This window comes from Pristis pectinata, chromosome 17, assembly GCF_009764475.1.
Source record: "Pristis pectinata isolate sPriPec2 chromosome 17, sPriPec2.1.pri, whole genome shotgun sequence".
Lineage (NCBI taxonomy): Eukaryota > Metazoa > Chordata > Chondrichthyes > Rhinopristiformes > Pristidae > Pristis > Pristis pectinata.
Genome location: NC_067421.1, coordinates 21,199,291 through 21,222,597, shown reverse-complemented (window position 1 = coordinate 21,222,597; position 23,307 = coordinate 21,199,291). Strand labels below are relative to the sequence as shown.

The 23,307-nt window shown below is 37.5% G+C and overlaps 1 protein-coding gene across 1 annotated transcript; it reads left to right on the top strand.

Moving 5' to 3' along the window:
- Window positions 1–164: 164 nt before the first annotated feature.
- Window positions 165–21,142, top strand: zmat5 (zinc finger, matrin-type 5). Its single transcript, XM_052032120.1, has 5 exons — window positions 165–333; window positions 4,374–4,436; window positions 7,465–7,545; window positions 11,433–11,529; window positions 20,497–21,142. The coding sequence occupies exons 1-5, from the start codon at window positions 207–209 to the stop codon at window positions 20,639–20,641; spliced, it is 513 nt and encodes a 170-aa protein (XP_051888080.1). The 5' UTR covers window positions 165–206; the 3' UTR covers window positions 20,642–21,142.
- Window positions 21,143–23,307: the final 2,165 nt, after the last annotated feature.

Sequence of the window (23,307 nt, the reverse complement as noted above, 5' to 3'; positions counted from 1 at the left end):
GCCCCCGCCGCACAATCACGTCTTATTATAAACAAAATAAAAAGACATTAAGCCACATTTCATCACAAACGGCAGTAACTGCGGCATCAAACCCGTGGATTTACGTTGGAACTATGTTTCTGCGGTTTAATACAGGGGAGTGAGGCGCCGCGGCGGCTGGGCTGTCCCGGCCGGTCCCTCAGGTTCCCGCCCGCCTGCCGTTCACCATGGGCAAGACTTACTTCTGCGATTATTGCGGCAGGTCCTTTCAAGATAACCTTCACAACAGAAAGAAACATTTGCAGGGAGTTCAGCATCAGAGGGCAAAGAAATTTTGGTTCGATTCATTTCGAGGTAAAAGGCGATTAGTTGGCTGGAACCGGCTGCTCCGGTTCACTGAGGGCCAGGGGATCGTAACGTGATGGGGCGCAGGCACTGCCCAGGGAAGGGTCTCGACTGCCTGACCCGCTGAGTTCCTCCAGCGTCTTGTGTGCTGTGTCCCAACTTGACTCTTCCATGAGGGGCTGGGCCCTGGAGTAGTGAGAGTTGGAGGAACCCTGCAGTGCCAATCACCGTGGAGAGGTTTGGCAGACATAGACAAGTGTATGTTTGGTAAATACATCTGCTGGAAGCTTGGGAGAGGGAAATGGGGAAAATAGAAACTGAATTAAAATTTCTGCACCATTGCTGAGAGTTTTATCATCACGGTCCACCAATATTGGGTCGTAGATTAATTGGCCACTGTAAATTACCCTTTATATAGGGGGATGGCAGGAGAATCGTGGTGGAGTAGATTGGCATTTGAGAGTGAAGAGGTTACAGGAATATAAGTGGGGGAAAGGTGCTGATGGGAATGATCTCAGAACTAGCAGACACTTGGTAGGCATAATCTCCTCTATGTTGTTGTAAGAAAAATATGATAAATCTGTTGAATGGTAGCAGCTGTTGCCATTTGTGTGGCAATCTATTCATCAATCTGAGAATATCACACCAGGTGGCAACCTGTGGTCAACACTGAAGTTCCTGTGTTTTCCACTGTTCTTAACAAAAAAAAGACAAGAATTTCTTTGCTGAATTTGGACTTCTATTTAGATGGGATCCCTGATGTCCAGTAGGTGAGGTATTATTGAGTTGGCTAAGCAGGTGAACACCTTAAGGAGTTGCCATGAATGTTTAAACCATAAAGGAACATGCACACTTTAAAAAAAAATCCTAGAATATTATACAGAGCATGAGATAAAGATTTGCTTTTTGGCACTAGTCATACCCGATTCTGTGTCATCTCAATCAGCTGCCTTCTGCCTGATTAGGACCTGGATGAAAGACCAGCCTGCAAATGCCAGGAGTTTGATGAGGAAATGAGCCACCCTTGGTTAGATATTTGCCTGGGAATAATCTTTGATGCCATTGGCAGGGTGACCTTTAAAATAAAGATTGGAATCTTTCAACTCTTTCAATATTTCAACTTCTACACATTGCAAGTGAAACATTAAATTTAATATCCAACATGTTTGCCCTTTTCACTTGCCTGTATCCTTTCTACTCTCCTAAATACCACATTATTGTGTTTGTACCAGTTACAAATTTTGAAACTTTACTTCTGCTACCTGAGTCCAGGTCACATATGTACAAAAACTAATAATTCAAATACCAGCATCAAAGAAAGCCTATTGCATACTTTTCTCCAGTCAGAAAATAATCTACCTAGCAGATTATTCCTAGCTACAGGTATACAACACTTACCTGGAGGATGATGTTGCATATATGCCCTACTCGAAATTGTACAATACATACACATTTGAGGCTTGGAATACAGTGGAAGAAAAATACAGTATACATGAGGAAGGTATTGATTAAGAGTTGTGTGCAAAGGAGTACTAGAGCTTACAATCATGTTATCCAGGGCTGCTTATAGTAGCCTCAGCGAAACTAGGGCAAAGTCCCAAGGAACCCCATGTTGTTTCTTTGTTGCTGAGGAACGTTCCTGACATTGCTGGCATACAGTACCTCAATTGTAAAATTTTCATCCTTACATTGAAATCCCTCCATAATCAAATCTATCTGTGACCTCCCCAGCCCTATAATCATCCTAAGTTTTTGGCACTTCAGTAGTTTTACTCTTAGTAGCTGTGCCTTTAAAATGCCTGAGCCTTAATCACTGGAAATCTTCTCTAGCTTGCGTGCTCTCTTGGTCGTGCTCTCTCTCTCTCTCTCTCTTGCTCTTCCCTTTTCCCCCAATCTTAACCAGCTCCATAAAACCTTCCTGCAGCTGTCCAAATTTGGTGTAAAGCTTTGTTATTATGAATTGCCTTAGAAGGTTTACAATATTAACACAATTAGATAAGTACTAAAGCTAAAACTACTCACCAGGTTAAGCACTAACTGTGGAGACAAGTAAGAGTAATATTGCCAGGTTGGTAACTTTTCCTCAGAGCTAGGAATCATTAGAGAAGGAGTGTTCTTTCTTGTTCCCTCTTATGAAATGAAAGTTCTAGGAAAGTAGATTGTTGGAGAGGTTATATAATAAAAGGGATGATAGTGTAAAGTGAAAAGAGAAGCAGGGTTGTTTTGTTCCAAAAGAAAAATGCTGCAGATGCTGAATCAGAATTTCTGATTGTTATTTCAGACTCTGAACTTATTAAGTTGTATCTGGAAGGCTATAGTACAGTTTAGAAGATGTTCCTCGAGTTTTTGGACAGTACATAAATACAAGTTGTTTTATAGCTTCAATTGCATAGAATAAATATGGGTACATTATGTTATTACATTCTGAGTGTATGCTTTTGATTAAAAAAAAGTTTGTTTAATGCCTTATTTGATTCCTGTGTCCATTGATGCTTTGGGTTGTTATTAACTGCAGGCATTCAATACTTCAGTGTTCAAGGTCTTGAACATATTACTAATTCCCAGTATGTTCATCATGCAGTTGTATACATATCAGATTGTTTCTATGCAGCTGATTTACTTTCTCTTTTCATGGACAATGACTGTAGCAATGTTAACTATATTTTTATAACTCTTGGATAATATCTAAAGTATTTGCAAATGCATCTTTTTTTAAAAGATCTTGCAACTTACTTTACTCTCAGTGGAAGTGTGTAAGGCAGACATGTGGCAGCAGTGACCTTTTTCATGAATGACCTGCTTTTCTTTGTCTTTACTGCCACCTGCTGTAGATAGAAGGGAACAAGAGGATAAGTAAACTTCCTAAATTGCATGCTTTCTATTTAGTTTGCAAACGTGTTGTGAATTTTGTAGAAATGAAAAGGCAAGGAAAAGAATCACAACACTAAAGATGTCCTTCAAAATTTCTTGAGGCAGAGGAATAGGGAAGAGAGGACTAATGTCTTCAACAGCCACTAAAAATAAATTCCATGCTACCATTGCTTCAGAAGTTTCTAAAATTAGCACATTGGAAAAAGCATTTTGATGTACCTCAAGTTTATTTTTGCATTTAATACAACTGATCCCATAGTTACAGCTTGAGTCATGGTAAGTTTGTCTCAGTACACTCTTAATATAACAAATTAATCTTGTATGTCAAGTAACTAATTACATTCTAATGCCTTCTTCTCCCTTCATTTGGCACACTACTTTCTTCAGAATTACATAAATCTTACAGGACAGATATAATCCTTTCAAGCCAAATGGTCCATTTTCATGATCCACTGAAGCCTCCTCCCACCAACATACCATTCTACCTCTCATTCAACTGTCTATCTAATTTTTAAATGCATCAGTAGTGGTTGCCTTAACTACTTCATATGGTAGTAAGTTCCAGATTCTAACTGCTGAACAAGAACTTGATAGTGTAAGCACACTCTCCTATCATCTCTGGATAAAGAACCTTCTAGATTTCCTATAAAATTTATTAATTAAGTTCCCCTTTTCAGTTTATTTACATTAATCATGAACAACATGGAGTTCTATGTATGTTCTCCACAGATGAAAAGTGATCATATTTGGTGGATTGGTATTAATCATGCAAATGAGTTGCTTGGGAAAATTATGGCTTGTAGATTTGAATTATGTTGCGCCTTTGTGGAGGAATGAAGTTTAATTAAAAAAAAGCAATACTTACAAGAAGTATTGCATAGCCTGTTTTATTGTTTAATTATGATAATGATGGGTGTAAGAGCTATGCTTAATTTTGCTTTTACTGATGCATATTTAGTGTACATGATTGAATAATAATAATTGGAAACACTGATCTTTGTTTATTTTTTCTTTGTTCTTTGTCTAGGATGCTTTGGCCAATTGTAGAGGCCTAAATATCACATAAATGATAACTTAGCAAACTAGGATATTTTTGTCTGTGGTGCTTTCTTTTTGGAGAAGCTCTGATTAAAAGTTACTGCTTAAAATACTATCTTTGCTGATTTTTTGATTTTTAGATAGTGCCACAATCTTGGCAGAAGAACTTGCCAAAAAGCCTTGCAGAAAGTTTCTACAATCAGGTAAGTCCAGAAATATCAAAACTGAGTGTAACAACTGAATATGGTAATGTGATAAATGGACACTTCTATCACTTGGGCTTGCATTTGAAGCTAAGATGTGCTATTGAAAATTAATCTCTCCTTTTTTTCCACTGGGTGTGGGTCTAAAGTACAAGTGGAATTATATTGGCAATCATTTATGCAAGCCCTCTTAATATTAAAGATAAGAAAATTGATTTAAGACAAATTTAATGACACAGAAGATAGCCATGCAGTCCAATGTGCCTGTGGTGGTACATGCTATAAAGCCCATCTGAATTGGAAAATTAGAACAATTTTCTTTTGTTTGCTGCTGGAGTACAATGAGAAGTGCCATACCATCTGTCCGTTATTGATATTTTTGTGAACTTCAAATCAAAATTATCTTGCAGTCAAATAACCTGTCAGTGAAGCAGCCCAAGCTTGCAAGTGGTTAAACCTGGACAATATATGGACAAGGACTGATAAGTGGATAAGTTACATATATACTACAAGTGACAGGCAATGCCAATCTCCACTAAGAGAGAATCAATCCACCTACCCTTGGCATTCAGTGGTACTACTATCACTGATTTCATGCCCCACCACCATCGCAGGGGTCATTATTGAATAGAAACTTAGCTGATGATCTGCATAAATACTACGGCTACAACATTTTTCTATTTCTTTCTCATTCACTTGTTTATCTAGTTTTCTCTTAAGTGTATGCTGTTTCCCTCATGTACTCCATATGATAGTGAGTTCAAAATTCTAACTATTGAACAAGAATTGAATAGAATACTGTAATAAACACACCCTCCCATCATCTCTGAATAATTGCACATCTAAATTTCCCATTGTACTTATTAAAGTTCCTGTTTTCAATTTGTGTTCACATCAACCAAGAACAACATTGACTCCTATGCGTGTCTTTAGCAGTTAAGTGCACATTTTTGATGGTTGGCATTCATTATTTGGTTGAGACACTGGGCATCTCGTGGTGATTGACTCCTCAATGCTTTGTAGTTAGTGGAAAGGCTAAAATCAGGAGTGCAGTGAAATACTCTCCATTTGTCTGAATGAGTGCAGCAAGAAGCTCAAAACCATTCATGACAAACAAGTTTACTTGATTGGCTTGCTATTGACAACCGTAAATGTTTTCTCAATCCACTAACAGTGCACTGCATCACATGTGCAACATGCGTTGTATTTATTCAGCAAGGCTGGTGAGTCACTGCAATGCATTTGTATGTACTGCAGTACTATATTCCAAACTTAAGACCTTCACTGTCAAGAAGTCCTAGGACAGCAAATGCATGACAACACAACTACCTTGAGGTTCTCCAAGGTTTACATCATCCTGACTTGATCGTTATTTCTTCATAATTTCTGGATCTAAATCCTGAATATACTAACACTACAGAACTTTGGGAGTAACTTTGCTAAGAATGACCCAGTGGTTCAAGGAGTTGGTTTGCCACCTTCTCAAGGGCGATTAGAGATGCTAACTGTGCACAGATTAATATATGTTTAAAGAGAGATTTGTTGGAGACCTTTGCCCGATATTGACAAGTCATTCTCCAACAGAAGTCTTTGCAAAGTAAAATAGTGTCTTGGCTGGGATCTTCAAATTAGCCAAGTCTTTGAGTTGGAATGCGGTTCTGTAGCTCAGCTGCTCCTTGGATGAACATTATAGAGAAGATTTGCAGAAAAATCTCTTAAAATTCCTGTGATTTGAGGGATGGTAGTTAGAGCACAAGGAAGGTTGTGGAAGGAGAGACAGCTCTGTTAGTAAGTGGGAGAAATTTGACATTATGGAGTTAAAATAATTCCAAAGCCCATTGTTTGAATACAATTTTTATATTGTCCTGAAGGCACTGAGATTTGTGTCTTATCAGAAAGGTAATATACACAACAAAATTTTTGATTAATTTAATTCAGAAAAATGCATTGGAGTTCTACCTTAATGTTTTCTTGGAATTTTATTTTGACACAGAGGTAGTGTCAGGTTGTCACCTGGAATGTAGAAGTAGTACAGTAGATTGGCTATTCATTACAGACACCGACAATGGTGATTAAAGTTGTTTTTTTTTACCTGGTAATAAGATGAAAATGTAGTTAGATGCCTAAATGCTTTGAAGCAAAAAAAAGTACAGATAACTGGAAATACTCAGGTAAGGCAGCATCTGTGGAGAAAGGGGTAAAAATTATTGACATTTCAGATTGATGTCTTCTCGTCAGAACTGAGAAATTAGAAATTAAACACGATTTATGTTGCTACTTTTATAAAAGCTGTGCTTTGATTCTTGCTGGTCTGTAAGCTAACTTTTTGTGTGTGTACTTGAGAGACATTTGTACCACAGGCTTATTCTTTTTGGGGAGTGGATGAGTAGAAGGAGATGATGCACTTTAATTCTGATATGTAGAGGCATTGCAGTCAGACCAAATACTTCCCTGTGAATTAAGTAAAAAATATTAGAATAGGCTGATCACTGACATGTAATAGCAGAGATGTGGGAAGGTGGTCAATTGTCCAGTCTTAGCCTAAGAATATTGTGTGAAAACTAACACTGCAAAATCACATGTTGATATCTTACCATATTCTAGGGATAAGAGTTAAAATTGTGGGAAAAAATTAGATTTATTATTTCGTTGTTGACAAGATATCAATGACATGATTGATGAGCTGTAAAATTTGGTTTTAGATCTGTTTCAACCCAGTGTTTTTATATTTTGTCATTTGTCAGTATGACTTTGGCATTGAGTGGGAAACATACTGCTAGCATATTTCCAACTGTATGCCTTTTTGGCAGTGAGTCAGAGATTCATGATACCTTGAGTAAAATATCAAATCAGATCAGATTTATTTACGTGAGACTTACCAGTGTAGCTCAGATTAAGAATTCTGTCTGATCCTGTACATCAGGATCCCACTGTACCTTGTCATTCCAGTGTTTGATGTTTTTTTATTTTATCAATTTCTCCTCTATAATTGTATTGATTACAATAGTTTGTTTTTTTTCCTCTGCAGGACAGTGTGATTTTGGTGCTAATTGCAAATTTTCCCATATGACGGATGAAGATATTCAGAAGTTGAGACAAAAGGTGGAAGGTAAGTGCAAGTGACCCAGAGGTAATGAAAGATGAACATTCTGATAATGTTTGACAGCTGAAACTCTGATGAAACACTTTGCAAACCTCAATTTTTCTTTTCTTTGGGTCTAAAGGACAGGACTTGAGGCTTTGTGTTTGTAATATTTCTTTGGTGTTATATTTTGTGATTTTCTAGGTCTCCATTTACAATCTACTGCACTCTAAGATGTCACAAAGTTTGAAATCTAGTGTTTTTCTTTTATGTAACTATAAAATAAGACATGGAACAATACTGAGTGTTTGGGACTATCACATCTCTTCAGTATGTAATTGAGATACATTGTAATAGGATTACTGAATATGAACACTGGTTTCCCCAGGATTCAGAGTTAATTCACTGAACAGCTGTGCCACATAGATCCCAGATTAATTCCTTGTTTCTCCTGTTAGTGCATCTCAACTGTGCTTCATTTGGCCTCTGTGACCTTGAATTGGAGGGGATTTCATCCTTCAGGGGACCTGGATGATGGATGTGGACCTGATTTGGCAGAAGTGATGTCCACCGTGGTAGCCTGAGCTGTCACATCTTATTATAAGGACTGACGTGCAAAAAAAGGCTACAAACGGTTCAGTTACCTGCGGATGCACTGTGCACTAGAGTACTGCCGTCGATTATATTCTTAAAAATTTCCGAACCAACTAGGCTGATTTCAGCTACGCTTGAATATTCCATTGAACACTCGCAATGGTATTGTGGAGCTAAAAGCAAATTGGTGACACAGCTGGTTGTGAAATCTCCCCTACATCAGCTGATTTGCACTGTGTATCTGAAGATTTGGTTGGCTTTTTTGTCTTGGGACTAGATTTAATTTGCATTTGAGAAGCAATTCCAATATTTTTGATTCGACTGGTATGGAATAGAATTATTCACCAACATTTGGTCACCAGTAATATTATTATAATATTAAGCAAGTTGTATATGGGGGTGTTGGGGGAAATGGGTCATTTTTCAAGGACTGTATATAATTGGAAAACTAGAATCAATTCTAGCAGTAAACCAATGCTAGCCTCATTTGATTATACATTAATCATCCATAAGTAAAATGGCAATTTTGTTTCAATTTGGTCTTAAAGAACATGGGCTAGTTTCAGCAGAATAACTTTATTCTGACAAATGAAAAGAAAATCAAATAATAAGCAACCAATTACAGACACACATCATGGAAAAATTGGAACATTTTGGCACATCCTGCAACCTTGAACAGTCTAAACACGTCTGTAGCAATATCAGAAGCCATTTATAATTTCAAAACCAGCTACCATTCCTAGGAGGCATTGTTATAACTGTTAAAATATAAACTTCTGCATTTGTGCAAAATTCATCCTAATGTAAAATTAAAACATGAAACATCAAACTCTACAAATGTAGGTCAAGCTAAATATCCATAATTTTTGGGGTTTAAGATGCCAAAGGCGATAATTAAGGTTTGGCAAGGTTGTGAGAAAGCATTCTTATTGTCACTGGCATTCCAGTTCAGTGAAGAACCAGTACAATAAGGAATTTCTAAGAATTTTAGTACGCCTCTGTAGTCCTAATAATAGTGTTTCAGCTGATGATGCATTCATTTTATTAGGGGCTGATCATACTGTTGCAAAACAGTCTAGCAAGTAGTGGAGGCAAATGGCAGACAAAAAAAATTCAGATTCAAAATTTAAAATAGAAAATGCTGACAGCATCTATGGAGGGAACATGTCTTTCATATTGATGCCCTCTCTTTACAACAGTCTTAATGAAATATTATCAACTTTGGAAATTGAACTTCTGTTATCAAAGGCTTTCTGCCCCCTTTCCTCCCAACCCTTCTGGCCTCACACAAGTCTATGTGTATTCTCACTCGATTTGAAGGCTGGGAGATTCGACTCCCAGCAACATGTAGATATTTTTCTATGACTGCAGTGAGTCAAAAGCAACCAACTCTAACAGCAGATGGAGCTGTTGGTTCTTTTCCACTGCCAACCCCATCATCATCACCAAGTAAATGCATGGTTTGTATAAACCATTCCTTCATTTCAGCATATGAATGTACAGGACAAGAGCAGGACAGATGGATCTAAATAGGTTTTTAAAGAGTTTGGAAAAAGATTGCCTTTTTTTGAAAGGGTTGCATTTGTGTAGGCACTTACAAATCCTTTGAAATTACAAACCTTTTGGACCATTTGAGTGTGTCATACAGGTGGATAGAAAAGTCAATTCGTGCATAAGAGGTTTTAGCATAACAACTTGATAAATGGCCAGATATTCTTTTGAAGGAAATATGGTGACTAGTCCATTGGGAGACTATTCTGAGTATACTGGATGGATTTTTGCACCTGCTTGGGAGTGGATAGAAGTCTATTTAATGCTTATCAAAAGGTAACATCTCTCTTTGACTGCAGGACTTTCTCTAAGTACTGTTTTTTGAATGAAATTTTAAATCTGGATCTTTAATGTTAAAGATTGAAGAGCATTTTGGCTGGTCTTCCACGATCTTACCAAATAACTCTTCCTCAAGTACCTGTACAACTATACTTGAAATATCAAACCTGATCTTATCAGATTTGGTCACCTCATGGTATAGTCCACTGTACATATTCACCACTCTTTGGACAGACTCAGTGGGCTGAATGGTCTAATTCTGCTCTTCTGTCTTATGGTCAGACCAATTTTATAACAGTTTAACATTCTCCTTTCTTCAGAGCTTCTTCCCATGTCCTTAAACATTCCGGAGGCTGTAAATTAAACAGTTGTTTGTTGTTAAAGCCTTCATAGTATTGGCTTACTCAGTTGCATTGAGTATAGACTGCATCTGTGGTCTCACTTAGGAGCTTAAGTGCCAAGTGCTTTTTTTTTAATATGGAAGTTCAGGTGAATGGTCATTAACTCGCCAATCCACACAAATACTTAGCATTTTCTCTTTTTATTTCCTATTTTAATGGGTTTCTTTTTAGACCCAGAATCTCTTGCAGACTGTGCACTTGACATGCTCAAATACAGCAGAACAGCAATCAACAAAGCAAACTTAAATATGATCCAAGCTGAAGGAAATGATGTTTAAACTGAAGAATGATCTGGTTGGACCACATTTTAAGCAATAAGCTGTAAGATTTATAACAGAAAGAACCTATAAATAGGTTCCACCTTGCCCTACCAAAGAAAACTTGTACAGTGCTGCTTTTTCGGTTCTGAATTTGCTTTGTTGCTTGTTTGAACCTGTGCTGCTTGTTCAACCAGTAATTTAATTTGGATGATTGATTTTTTTTTGTGTTCCTGCAGTAGGTCTTTCAGTTTTCTTTTTAAGCCTGGAAAATGATTTTTTTCACACTCTCTTTGCCACTCCGTCTTTTGATCATTCTTGTGACTGCTTTTCATTCCTTGCTGAGGTTGAATTTCTTCAGTGTATACCACATTTCCTTCAGCTGATTGCAGTTTAACATGCGCCCTGTTGATTCAGCTGTTGGGTGTATTAAATGCACAGTCAACTGGAGAAACTAATCTAGACAAAGAATTCTTGCCATTGATTTAGAAATCTGCATATTGCAGAGGCAGTGTTCACAGATTTGCTTGGATAGGAGTAGTGAGGCAACAAAGAATGTCAAGGGTTGATCCAGGAGAAAATAGCAGAAGAGTCAGAAAGGATCTTTATCAGCGCTGTGCAAAGTTAAAATATAATAAATTAAAAATAAACTCTGCATGCAAATGAGTGAAAACACAAAATTTAACTGCTTGTCCTTTGAGAACATGGTAACAGGCAACTGTAAAAAAAAAGTATGGAGTGAGGAAAGTTTCAAGTTTCTTGCAGTTATTATTCAGTTGCTAATATTTAGTTATTTATATTATTAACATCATTTGAAATTCGTTTATTGCAGATGAAAATAAAGTTGAACAAGATGACAGGCCAGCTCCTAGCATTGATGAATGGTTGGCAAAGAGAGCCAAAAGAAAAGAAAACAATTCACACACAAGGTAATTTGCATGTAACGCATCTGAGCTGTAATATTTTGTGAGGTTTGTGACAGAATTACACTTAATTGCCTCACTTATTATATTCATAAAGCAGGAGCAAATTGCAACTGAATATATGGGGAGTTAACCAATGAATGTTAATTTTAAAATGCATATAGGGGCAAAAGCACTAGACATTTTCTGCAGGCTTATTCTGAAGGGAATTGTTGCTTTTTATCAGTAACTTTGTACAAATTCCTGTCAACAGCAGCAGCTAACAGAATAATTCTGGGATGTGTCTTTTTGCAGCAGTTTCTCTTTTGATGTAGGGAAAAGATGAACTTGCAATACAATGTTGACTTGACAAATAGAATACTGTAACATCCAGTGCATGTGAAAATATTCCTTCCTTCAACTGATCATGAGTGACTTCATGGGTTATCTATATTTTAATATTTTATTATGTGCTAAGGATTTGTTTTTTAAAAAAAAATACGCAAGGTTTTCCTTTATAAATGTAAATCTGACATGTTGGCATTTGTTCAAGTTCAAGCATGTGGATGCTTGTAGATATTAAGAAAGAGGATGTGCTAGAGCTTTTGGAAAGCATCAAGTTGGATAAGTTGCTGGGACCGGATGAAATATACCCCAGGCTACTGTGGGAGGTGAGGGAGGAGATGGCGGAGCCTCTGGCGATGATCTTTGCATCATCAATGGGGACAGGAGAGGTTCCGGAGGATTGGAGGGTTGCGGATGTTGTTCCCTTATTCAAGAAAGGGAGTAGAGATAGCCCAGGAAATTATAGACCAGTGAGTTTTACTTCGGTGGTTGGTAAGTTGTTGGAGAAGATCCTGAGAGGCAGGATTTATGAACATTAGGAATAGTCAGCATTGGCTTTGTCAAGGGCAGGTCCTGCCTTACGAGCCTGATTGAATTTTTTGAGGATGTGACTAAACACATTGATGAAGGAAGAGCAGTGGGTGTAGTGTATATGGATTTCACGAGGCATTTGATAAGGTACCCCATGCAAGGCTTATTGAGAAAGTAAGGAGGCATGGGATCCAAGGGGACATTGCTTTGTGGATCCAGAACTGGCTGGCCCACAGAAGGCAAAGAGTGGTTGTTGACGGGTCATATTCTGCATGGAGGTCGGTGACCAGTGGTGTACCTCAGGGATCTGTTCTGGGACCCTTACTCTTTGTGATTTTTATTAACAACCTGGATGAGGAAGTGGAGGGATGGGTTAGTAAGTTTGCTGATGACACAAAGGTTGTGGATAGTGTGTAGGGCTGTCAGAGGTTACAGAGGGACATAGATAGGATGCAAAACTGGGCTGAGAAGTGGCAGATGGAATTCAACCCAGGTAAGTGTGAAGTGGTTCATTTTGGTAGGTCAAGTATGATGACAGAATATAGTATTAATGGTAAGACTCTTGGCAGTGTGGAGGATCGGAGGGATCTTGGGGTCCGAGTCCATAGGACGCTCAAAGCAGCTGCACAGGTTGACTGTGGTTAAGAAGGCATACGGTGTATTGTCCCTCATCAATCGTGGAATTGAATTTAGGAGCCAAGAGGTAATGTTGCAGCTATATAGGACCGTGGTCAGACCCCACTTGGAGTACTGTGCTCAGTTCTGGTCGCCTCACTACAGGAAGGATGTGGAAGCCATAGAAAGGGTGCAGAGGAGATTTACAAGGATGTTGCTTGGATTGGGGAGCATGCCTTATGAGAACAGGTTGAATGAACTGGGCCTTTTCTCCTTGGAGCGATGGAGGATGAGGGGTGACCTGATAGAGGTGTATAAGATGATGAGAAGCATTGATCGTGTGGATAGCCAGAGGCTTTTTCCCAGGGCTGAAATGGTTGCCACAAGAGGACACAAGTGTAAGGTGCTGGGGAGTAGGTATAGAGGAGATGTCAGGGGTAAGTTTTTTTACTCAGTGAGTGTTGAGTGCATGGAATGGGCTGCTGGCAACGGTGGTGGAGGCGGATATGATAGGGTCTTTTAAGAGACTTTTGGACAGGTACATGGAGCTTAGAAAAATAGAGGGCTATGGGTAAGCCTAGTAATTTCTAAGGTAGGGACATGTTCGGCACAGCTTTGTGGGCCGAAGGGCCTGAATTGTGCTGTAGGTTTTCTATGTTTCAATAGTAAAATATACATGGATGGTAAAGAACAGTGATAATAAATGATAGTGTTACACTTCCAATATTGAATAAGATGGAATTTTGCAAGTTTCTAGGAAAACTGTATCAGATTTTGTCATTATAAGCATTTGTGTGTACATGGAATTGATGCACTTGGTAATGAGAACTGATAGCTCTGAAGAATGAGATGTTTTTCCAATTTGTGTGTCAGCAGCCATGGGCACTCGGATCAGATATGATGCATGCTGTTCTATATGCTTTCCATAACCATGATGACTACATTCAGTGTAGGTTATTTTTAGTCAAGGGGAATACAGTATTTCAGTTTGATGCATTCAAGTCTTGAATTTTTATTGACTTTTCAGAATTTTTATTGACTTTTTTTTAATTGACTTTTCAGAATATTGACTTATTCTCTTGTGTACATTTCAAATGAGGTGGAAGACTTTTTAACGTGCTTTTTATCATAATTTTAATGTGCATCTATGCAAGTTAAAATGATATTGTAATGCACATGGTATATGTTATAGTAGCATATTGATTTATATTATAAAATGCAAATCAATATTTAATGTTGTGCTTCACATTTTCTTTGAAATGTAGTGACGGGTAGAAAAACAGGGCAACAATAGACCATCTGCAATGTTGCATAAACAGCAGAGAAAATTAATTAATAATGAAGCTTCTAAATTTTGATTTGCAATATTGGCCTGGGAATGAGAGAAAGCCTTGTCTCCTTGAATAATGCAATGAGGTCTTTCATCAAAACACATGCAACATGATCTTTATTTCATGGACAATTGTTGGGATTTATGATAGCACTGTTTAGCAGTGATTACTTGGGTAGAATTCAAAACCTAGGATGGGAATGAAACCCAAAATCTTCTGGTTTAAATGGCATAAAATGATTCCAGCTGAGCAAGGATTATTTTTAAATTTTGAATCATAATTCACTTTGGCTGAAACTTGTGCAAACACCTAGAATTTTTAACTGTGGGAACCTGTTTTTGGGTACACTTCAGTATTAGTTCCATTGCTTCAACTCTACTTGAATCCCTTGGATTCTTGGGTTTCTATTAAGCCAGATGGGTGGCATATACTGTACTTGTAACTTCTATCCCTACATGGTGAAAGAGGTCACAAGAGATTCTGCAGATGCTGGAATCTGGAGCAACACACACAAAATGCTGGAGGAACTCAGTTCCTCCAGCATTTTGCGTGTGTTGCATGGTGTAAGAAGTGTTTCTTTTTAAATTGTTGTTTTTAAACCATTTGTAGCTTTGTTCATTTGCAGTATATTCAAAGTTATAGATATCTCCTGCCAAGAGTAGAGAGCAAAAAATTGTTTTGGGGCTCTGTCAGTTATTTTTTTGACATCTAATCTCGGGACCGGTTTGACATGCTGCCAGGTTTGAATTCTGAAGTGTTTTCTGAAATATTTTATTGCAATTGTTTTCACTTTTATTTCCTGACCAATGAAATTGAATAGCTTCCCGTATGGGGTATTGTGAAAGCAAATCTGTGGCTCGCCATTCAATGACCTTGTGAATTAATATGCCAAAATAAAGAGTGGTTAAATTGTCCTATCTATTTTAAATTTCACAGATAGCAAGTTAATATTTTCTAAAAATACTTGAATAATATAATTCCAATTGGAAAACATTAAACTTAAATATTTCATGCTACTTGAAATATCATTTTACACTCTGGTGTAGGGACATCTATTTTGTAGACTTTTACATGGTCTTTTTGGATGAAGTCTGGGGAAGCTGGCCCAAACACAGCCTTTAAGATATGTGTAGTTGTAATATCCTTCACTAAGGTTAATGATGTTGTACCATTATCACTGTATAATATCCAAAATAAATGTGTAAACACCATACTTTTTATTTTAAAGATCTTTAGATTTGGGAGTTGTGTTAGAGGAATAACATGCAGAGCATTGTAGAAGAGCTGCTATCTTGTGATACGTAACTGTGTACTTGGTCCATTGAAATAATCTTAATTGCTGGGCACTGCTATGGAATCCAGTGCTTTGCTATTTCAGAATAGTAGAGGATCTTGGGAAGCCTCTGCTGATCAGTTATCTGAGAGGGGGACCACGTTCAAAATCTGGCCTGAGATCTATTATGTAGTTTGTGGAGTGCTGGTTTTGGTTCTTTCGAGCTTGCACTTAACACTTCTTGAGGTCTGGAAAAAAATAATTATGGATGGATTCTGGTCATTGGGGTTCAAGAGGTATTAAAGCATTTGTAATATAATGTACTTGATCTATAGAAAGGCATTGAAGTGGATGTAGTAGAGGCTAAGTGATCAACTGCAGCAGCAGTGAAGGATCACCAACGACTGCACAGAAATGGAGAATAAAAGATGGAAATAAAAACTGAAAATCGGGATGGTGAAGGGTCCTTAAACTGAAACACTGTCTTGCTATAAAGCTTGATATATCTAATCAAATCATAAAATTTCTTCTGAAATTGCTCCATTGTTTGGGAAACTCACAGTAGTCTATAGCCCCTCAGAGCACAGCATATTCTTTCTAGCCTCTTTAGCAATTATTAGAAGCTCAATGCCCTGTTAACTGAATTTAAATGCTCCCTTCCTCTCCCATGTAGCCTCTGATCCACTGGCAGATGGGGAGTGTGCCTTTAAAGAACAAGACACATGTGAGAGCGATAGACTGCTAAATGTCTGAAGGTGTGCAAAATTGCTTGCAGTCACTTTAGGAATTGCACAGGTCTTGTTTTAGCACAAAATGCTGATATAAAATATTAAGGTGTTTCTGGAAAATTTTGCAATCTTATTTGGGGAAACTGAGGTATTAGCACTATTCATGGCTCCCATTTAATGTGTGAAAAAGGGTGAAATCCAATTTCAAAGTAACTAACTCCATCTGTTTACCAATAACTTAATTGTCTCATGCTATACAAATAAGATTCCCATCTACTCTGACACTGGTTAATGCTACTGTTTTGACCATGTGAAATTAGTGTAATTACTTTTAATTGAAAACCTGGATGAGAGACATCATAGGGGTTTAATTATTTCTGTTATCTAATCAATAGCATTGATTTCTTGTGCAGAACTGAAAATTTAACAGTTTAGACTAAAAGACCCAATTGAAATTCAAACTAGTTATGCAAAATTTCTATTTATTCAACAATTCTAATTTCATTGTTTTTAGTTGGGTGGGTGAGAGGACAAACAAAACCCCCTCATTGATTAGGATTCTCAAATTTAAGAATGAGTGTTAGTTCTGATTCACAGCATATCTATTAACAGTTTGACCCAGGATTTCTTAATCAATGTATAAAGTTATCCCTCAAATTCCTTTGCCAAAAGCTTTTAGGGTATCGTGCTGAGGCATTCTCGTGGTATGGTCAATATTAAGGACTTCGTTCAACTTATGCAACTCCACCTACTTTTTCTTTCTTTACTGTCCTCCTCCCCCACCCATTTGAAAACCTAGGGAAACAAGAATATAACTTTCCAAAATGATGCAAGCCTCAAATAAGAATGATGAACCTCAATGAATCTACGCAGCTCAAATAATCTTCTGTTAAATAAATTCAGCTTTACATTGATAGCTGTATCTAAAGTAATTTGTTTAGATCTCATCCTGATTTTCTACGTCCACATGAAGCTGCTTTAGTTTAATAAACCAGCTTTACTAGTGCCTGTGAATTTAACTTGTTTGATATTAGTTATCCATTATGGCCGTGTTGATACACTCATTGGTCTCCATTTCAATGAATCACTTCTCTGTCGACATTTCATTGCCCTGGTTTTTGCTTATAAGGTCTTGTACATATCGTATCCAGTCACTTAGCATAGTCCCACAGCAACAGTTTTATGTATGTTATAGCTATCACATTTCCAACAAGACAGTGGTGATTAGGTTTAAAAGCACTTAATTAGCTTTGAAGTGCTTTAGCCACCTAAGGTCATGAAGGTGCTGTATGAATAAAGTACTTTGATTTGAATTTTGTATTGAACTCTCAGTTTTAAGAACTAGTGCTGTTCACCTCTAATTTCTCTAGTGTTTAGTTGAACTGCTGCACTTAACTGCATACAGTTTAGTTATGTTTGTGTTTGTCTGCAAACCTATTAAACTTGGTTCTGCAGAATGTTTGCATTCTATAAATTTTAACTGAAGAATTATCTAGTGTTGCAGAAATCTATCTCTTATTTCCAACAGTTCCCCACATGTTACTACTTCAAATTCGATAAATTGGTGAAATATGATTCCCCTTTCAAAAAAAACATGTTGACTTTGCCTGATCACCTTGAATTTTTTTAAGTGCCCTGTCATTACATCTTTAGTAATGACTTCTAGTATTTTCCCGATGACAGATGTCAATCTAACTGCCCCATAGTTTCCTTCCCTTTTTGAATAAGGAAGCAACATTTGCTATTTTCCAATCTAATGAATCTTGCCTGAATCTAGGGAGTTTTGTAATTTTAAAAATGACTATCCCACTAACCACTTTAAACACCCTAGGATGATGTCCATCAGGGCCTGGTGACTTGTCAGCCTAATAATCCTTGGTACTGCTGTTTGGTACTCTAATTTTACCTCCCTTAATGATCTTTTGGAATTCATTGCTTTTTTTTCATTCTGATATACCTCCTGATTTGTCACCCATCTTTTGTGCAATTACATACTTTTTTTAAAAAAAATTTGATACTATCTTTAATTTTTCTAGTTCACCACAGATGGTCAGTCCTCCCCTTGGAATTTTTCTTTCTCTTTGAAGTAAACCTGATTTGTCTCACTTTTCCACTGCCATCAGGTTCTTGAACCGACCAGAAAAACCCTAACACTACCTTGGACTATATTTTTTCTCTCAACTTGCACTAATATCGCTATGTTTAGGTTTAGTTTATTTTGTTGTGTAAGTTGTGTATAATTTATGTTAATTTAAGTCTATGTTACCTTGTGTTTGTCATGTTTAAATTGGTAAATTTGTTTATTATTGTCACATGTACAGAGGTACAGTCAAAAACTTTGTTTTGCATGCCATCCATATAGATTATTTCATTACAGCAGTGCATTGAGGTAGTACAAGGGAAAATAATAAGAGAATGCAGAATAAAGTGTTACAGCTACAGAGAAAGTGCAGCGCAGGCAGACAATAAGGTGCAAGGCCATAACAAAGTAGATTGTGAGGTCAAGAGTCCATCTTATTGTACTAGGGGACCATTCAATAGTCTTATAACAGTAGGATAGAAGCTGTCCTTGAGTCTGGTGGTATGTGCTTTTAGGCTTTTGTATCTTCTGCCCGATGGGAGGGTGGAGAAGAGAGAATGTCCAGGGTGGGTGGGGTCTTTGATTATATTGGCTGCTTTAAACCAGGCAGTGAGAAGTGTAGACAGAGTCCATGGAGGGGAGGCTGGTTTCCATGATTGGCTGAGCTGTGTCCACAACCCTCTGTAATTTCTTGCAGTCTTGGGCAGAGCAGCTGCTATACCAATCAGTGATGCATCCGGATAGGATGGTTTCTCTGGTGCATTGATAAAAATTGGTGAGAGTCAAAGGTGACATGCCAAATTTCTTTAGCCTCCCAACGAAGAAGAGATGCTGGTGCACTTTCTTGGCCATGGCATCTATGTGGTTGGACTAAGACAGGTTATTGGTGATGTTCACTCTTAGGAACTTGGAGCTTTCAAGCCTCTCAACCTCAGCACTGTTGATGTTAGCAGAAGCGTGTGCACCGCTCCCCTTCCTGGAGTCAATGACCAGCTCTTTCGATTTGCTGACATTGAGGGAAAGGTTGTTGTCGTGACACCATGCCACTGGGCTCTCTATCTCTTCCCTGTACGCCGACTCATCATTATTTGAGATTCAGCCCACTACGGCTGTGTCATCTGCATACTTGTAGATGGAGTTAGAGCAGAATCTGACACGCAGTCGTGAGTGTATCGGGAGCAGAGTAGGGGGCTGAGGACGCAACCTTGTGGGGCACCAGTGTTGAGGATAATCATGGCGGAGGTATTGCTGTCTATCCTTACTGATTGTGGTCTTTTGGTCAGGAAGTCAAGGATCCAGTTGCAGAGGGGAGTGTTGAGTCCCAGGAATAGGAGTTTGGAGATGAGTTTGTTTGGAATTATAGTATTGAAGGGGGAGCTGTTTGTAATGTACTGTGCTGCTGCCGCCAAAAGCTAACTTTCGTGGCATTTATACCCTGGGTACATGTGTCTATGACAATAAACTTGAACTTGAACTCAATTGCTGCAAGTCTTTGTCCTTACTTTTCTGTAACCTCTAGTCTTATCCACTGTTATTCTTGTAGTTTTGTACTAACTATGGCTTCCTGTCAGTTTTTTTTCCTCCTTATATTAATGCCTTTCCCTTTAGCCTCTGATCTTTGATTTACTGCATCTTTGTAACTTTGATCCCTTGTCTTAATGTAAAATACTGTCTGCTTCCCAAGCTCCATGACTTGCTGAAACATTGGTTACAACACAGTTTGAGGTGCAAACAGTCCCAAATACTGGTGAAAGAGCCCGTGAATGAAATGCATGCTATTATACCAATCTTAAACTGGCAAATTGTCTTAACAAGTTCCACATGTCTGATATGTTAATTTAAAGATTGTCTTCACTCTCTTGGGATTTATTGTACTGTGAATTGTAATATTGATTTGAAGTTCTGAAGTTAAAATTTCTTAAGTTAGATGCTGGTGAATGTTGCACTTCCAAGACCAACCAGTAATATATCTCATTACTGTTCTTCTCTTTATTACGCTGGGATATCATGTTGACTATATTGTTTGCTTGTGTATTTGTTGCACATCATAGTAATGTTAATGTTACAATGCTATGTCATACTTTATTACAGTGATTTGGAAGTGGAAAAAGAGGATGATGTGCCTGTTGTATATTGGCTACCTCCAGGATATCATGCAGTCCATGAGTTACCACCTTCTCTACATCCACCACCTCCTGGAGGTTGGAAGACTGCACCGAGTGTTGAATGGGGTTAACACCCAAGGACAGTTTATTTTTCTGTGAATTAATTTTTTAAAAAAAGCATGATTGGTGATTTACTTGGATGTTATATAAGTGATGAATATTAATTTAACTGATACACTTTGAAGTTTATAAGAATTCCAAAGAAATTTTATTTGCACATGCAAATGACACTTGGCATAGCAACTGAGTTTTGAAAAAAAGTTTGCGCTTTTTGCATCATTATAATGCAATTACTAACCAAACACTGTAAAGAAGCAATTAAAAGCGAAGTACAAAACAACTAATTTTTGGAGTAGATATAATGGAAAGGCAAATATGCAATCATCAGTTGAGAATGTCTGATAGTATTGATTGTCTTCTGCAAAGCTAGTGGTTGTAGTTAAAGATTTTTTAAACAGTAAATCATTGAACAGTTTGTGATTTTCTTCAGAGTTCTCCATTTAGATGTGACTTGGAAAGTACTTAAAGTATGTCTGCCTAGGCCATAGAAATATAAACTTCATACTCTACAACTTCTACTGACAGTTTCTATTCCATGTGAAACAAAAAAGTCCAGTATATTTAAAAAATATTCTTCCTGTTTGCATATATAATATATCTGACATATTTGATAATATAGAAACTTGTTAATGATAAAGCAACACTACTGAAATGAAAAGACAGAAATATCTAAAAATCAAAAGAATAAGTAACTAGGAAACTGAAACCATGAAAGGGAGCACCTTGACACAGAACTAGTGCTGTTGCTGCACAGTTCCATTGACCCAAGTTCAATCCTGACCTTGGCTGTCTGTGTGGAGTTTGCATATTCTCTCTGTGATTGTGCAGGGCGTTTCTTTTTTTTCTTCACCCACCTCCCAGTGATCTGGTTTCCTCCTACATCCCAAAGGTGTGCTGGGTAGCTGCTGTAAGTTATCTCTAGTGTAGTTCGGTAGCAGGACAATTGTGGGAGAGTTAACGGGCATGTGAGAGAGATTTTGCATATCAATAGAATTGTTTTTTCTTTGCTGCTTGTTTCCCCCCATCAACTGATATTTATTGAGTCTCAAACTGCATCAGAAGCCTGGGCTGTGACTCTTTTGCCTGAACAGTTCCAATCACACCCATGCACTCTGAATGTTTAGGGATTACAGAATTTACCATTGGCTAGCCGAAGGTTTCACTGATGTTATACAACCAGAAAGGTAGTTCTTTCCATTCTGGGAAGATCCAACTATTTTTCCAAAGGACTTTGAGGCAAACTGACGATTAAATTTTCCATGTATTTGTTCAGATTTACCAAAGATCAACTTTTTTTTATTATGAATTGGTAGACATACAAACTAGGAGCAGGAGTAGGCCACTTGGTCCCTTGAGCCTGCTCCATTATTTAATAAGATCGTGGCTGATTATAACTCAACTATGCATTCCTGTCTATTCATGGTAACCTCTCATGGAATCTATTTTAATGTCTTAAAAATATTCAAAGATTCTGCTTTCACAGCGTTTGAGGAAGCGTTTGTAAGACTCATGACCCTTTTAAAAAAAATTCACCTGATCTGTATTAATTCCTTATTAATCTGCCAATCCATTATTTTTAAATAGTGGATTTTCCCATGAAAATATCCTCTCCATATTCACTCTCTCAAAACCCCTTAGGCTATTTTGTTTCAATTAAGTCACCTCTCACTCTTCTGAACTCAAGCTGACCAACCTTTTGTCATAAAGCAATCTCCACATTCCAAGTTTTAGTCCAGTAAGACTTCTCTGAACTGCTTCCAACATCCTTCCTTAAATGTATTATATAAATGCCAGTTAGTATTTAAAGACTTTGACCAAAACTTCAACTTGGGTAAATGAAAAACAATTTGCATTTATATACTACTTTCACAGGTGGTGTTTAAAAAAAACATGGCACTTTTACAGTCAAAAGTAGCATTTATCCTTGGTGTCCTGGATAATATTTTTTCGTTAAATCAAAAACATAGAGATTATCTGGTGATTATCATTTTTTGTGTAATCTTACTGTGTGATTACACGTTTAAAACCTTTTGGCTATAAGATGGTTTGCATGTTCATGAAAGGTGCTATATAATGTAACTTATTTTTCTTTAACCTAGGCATAAATGTTGGGCAAAGTCTTGTAAATAACAATTATTGATATTTTAATGTAGATCAATATCATAGAGGCTTAATTGGATAAAACTGGATATTGATTTATAAATTCTGTTTTCATAATTTCTAAAATACTTCCTTCACACTTAAAGGTTCCCTTGCACAGCAGCTGGGTTTTGCACTTCATAGCCATGAGCCCTATTTTAATCTGCTGTGTTTGCTTGTTAATGAGACTGTTTTTCTTTGTGGGAATTATACCTTTCTACTAGAAGGAGTTATTAGATTTAGATATAATGTTACCTGGATTAGTTAATAGCATGCTTGCCTCTAGGTTGGAAGATTATGAATTTAAACCTGTCATCTAATCTGATAGACTACCAAAGCTACTGTCCTATGGATAAGATGTTAAATTGAAGTCTTTCTATGGTTTGCCTGAATAATGTTTTCAAAGCTATTTAGCATAGAATATAGAACATGTCAGCACAGGAACAAGCCCTTTGGCCCACCATGTCTGCACCGACCATAATGCCAATTTAAATCCCATCTGCCTGCACATGAACTGTATCCCTGTGTTCCCTGCCTG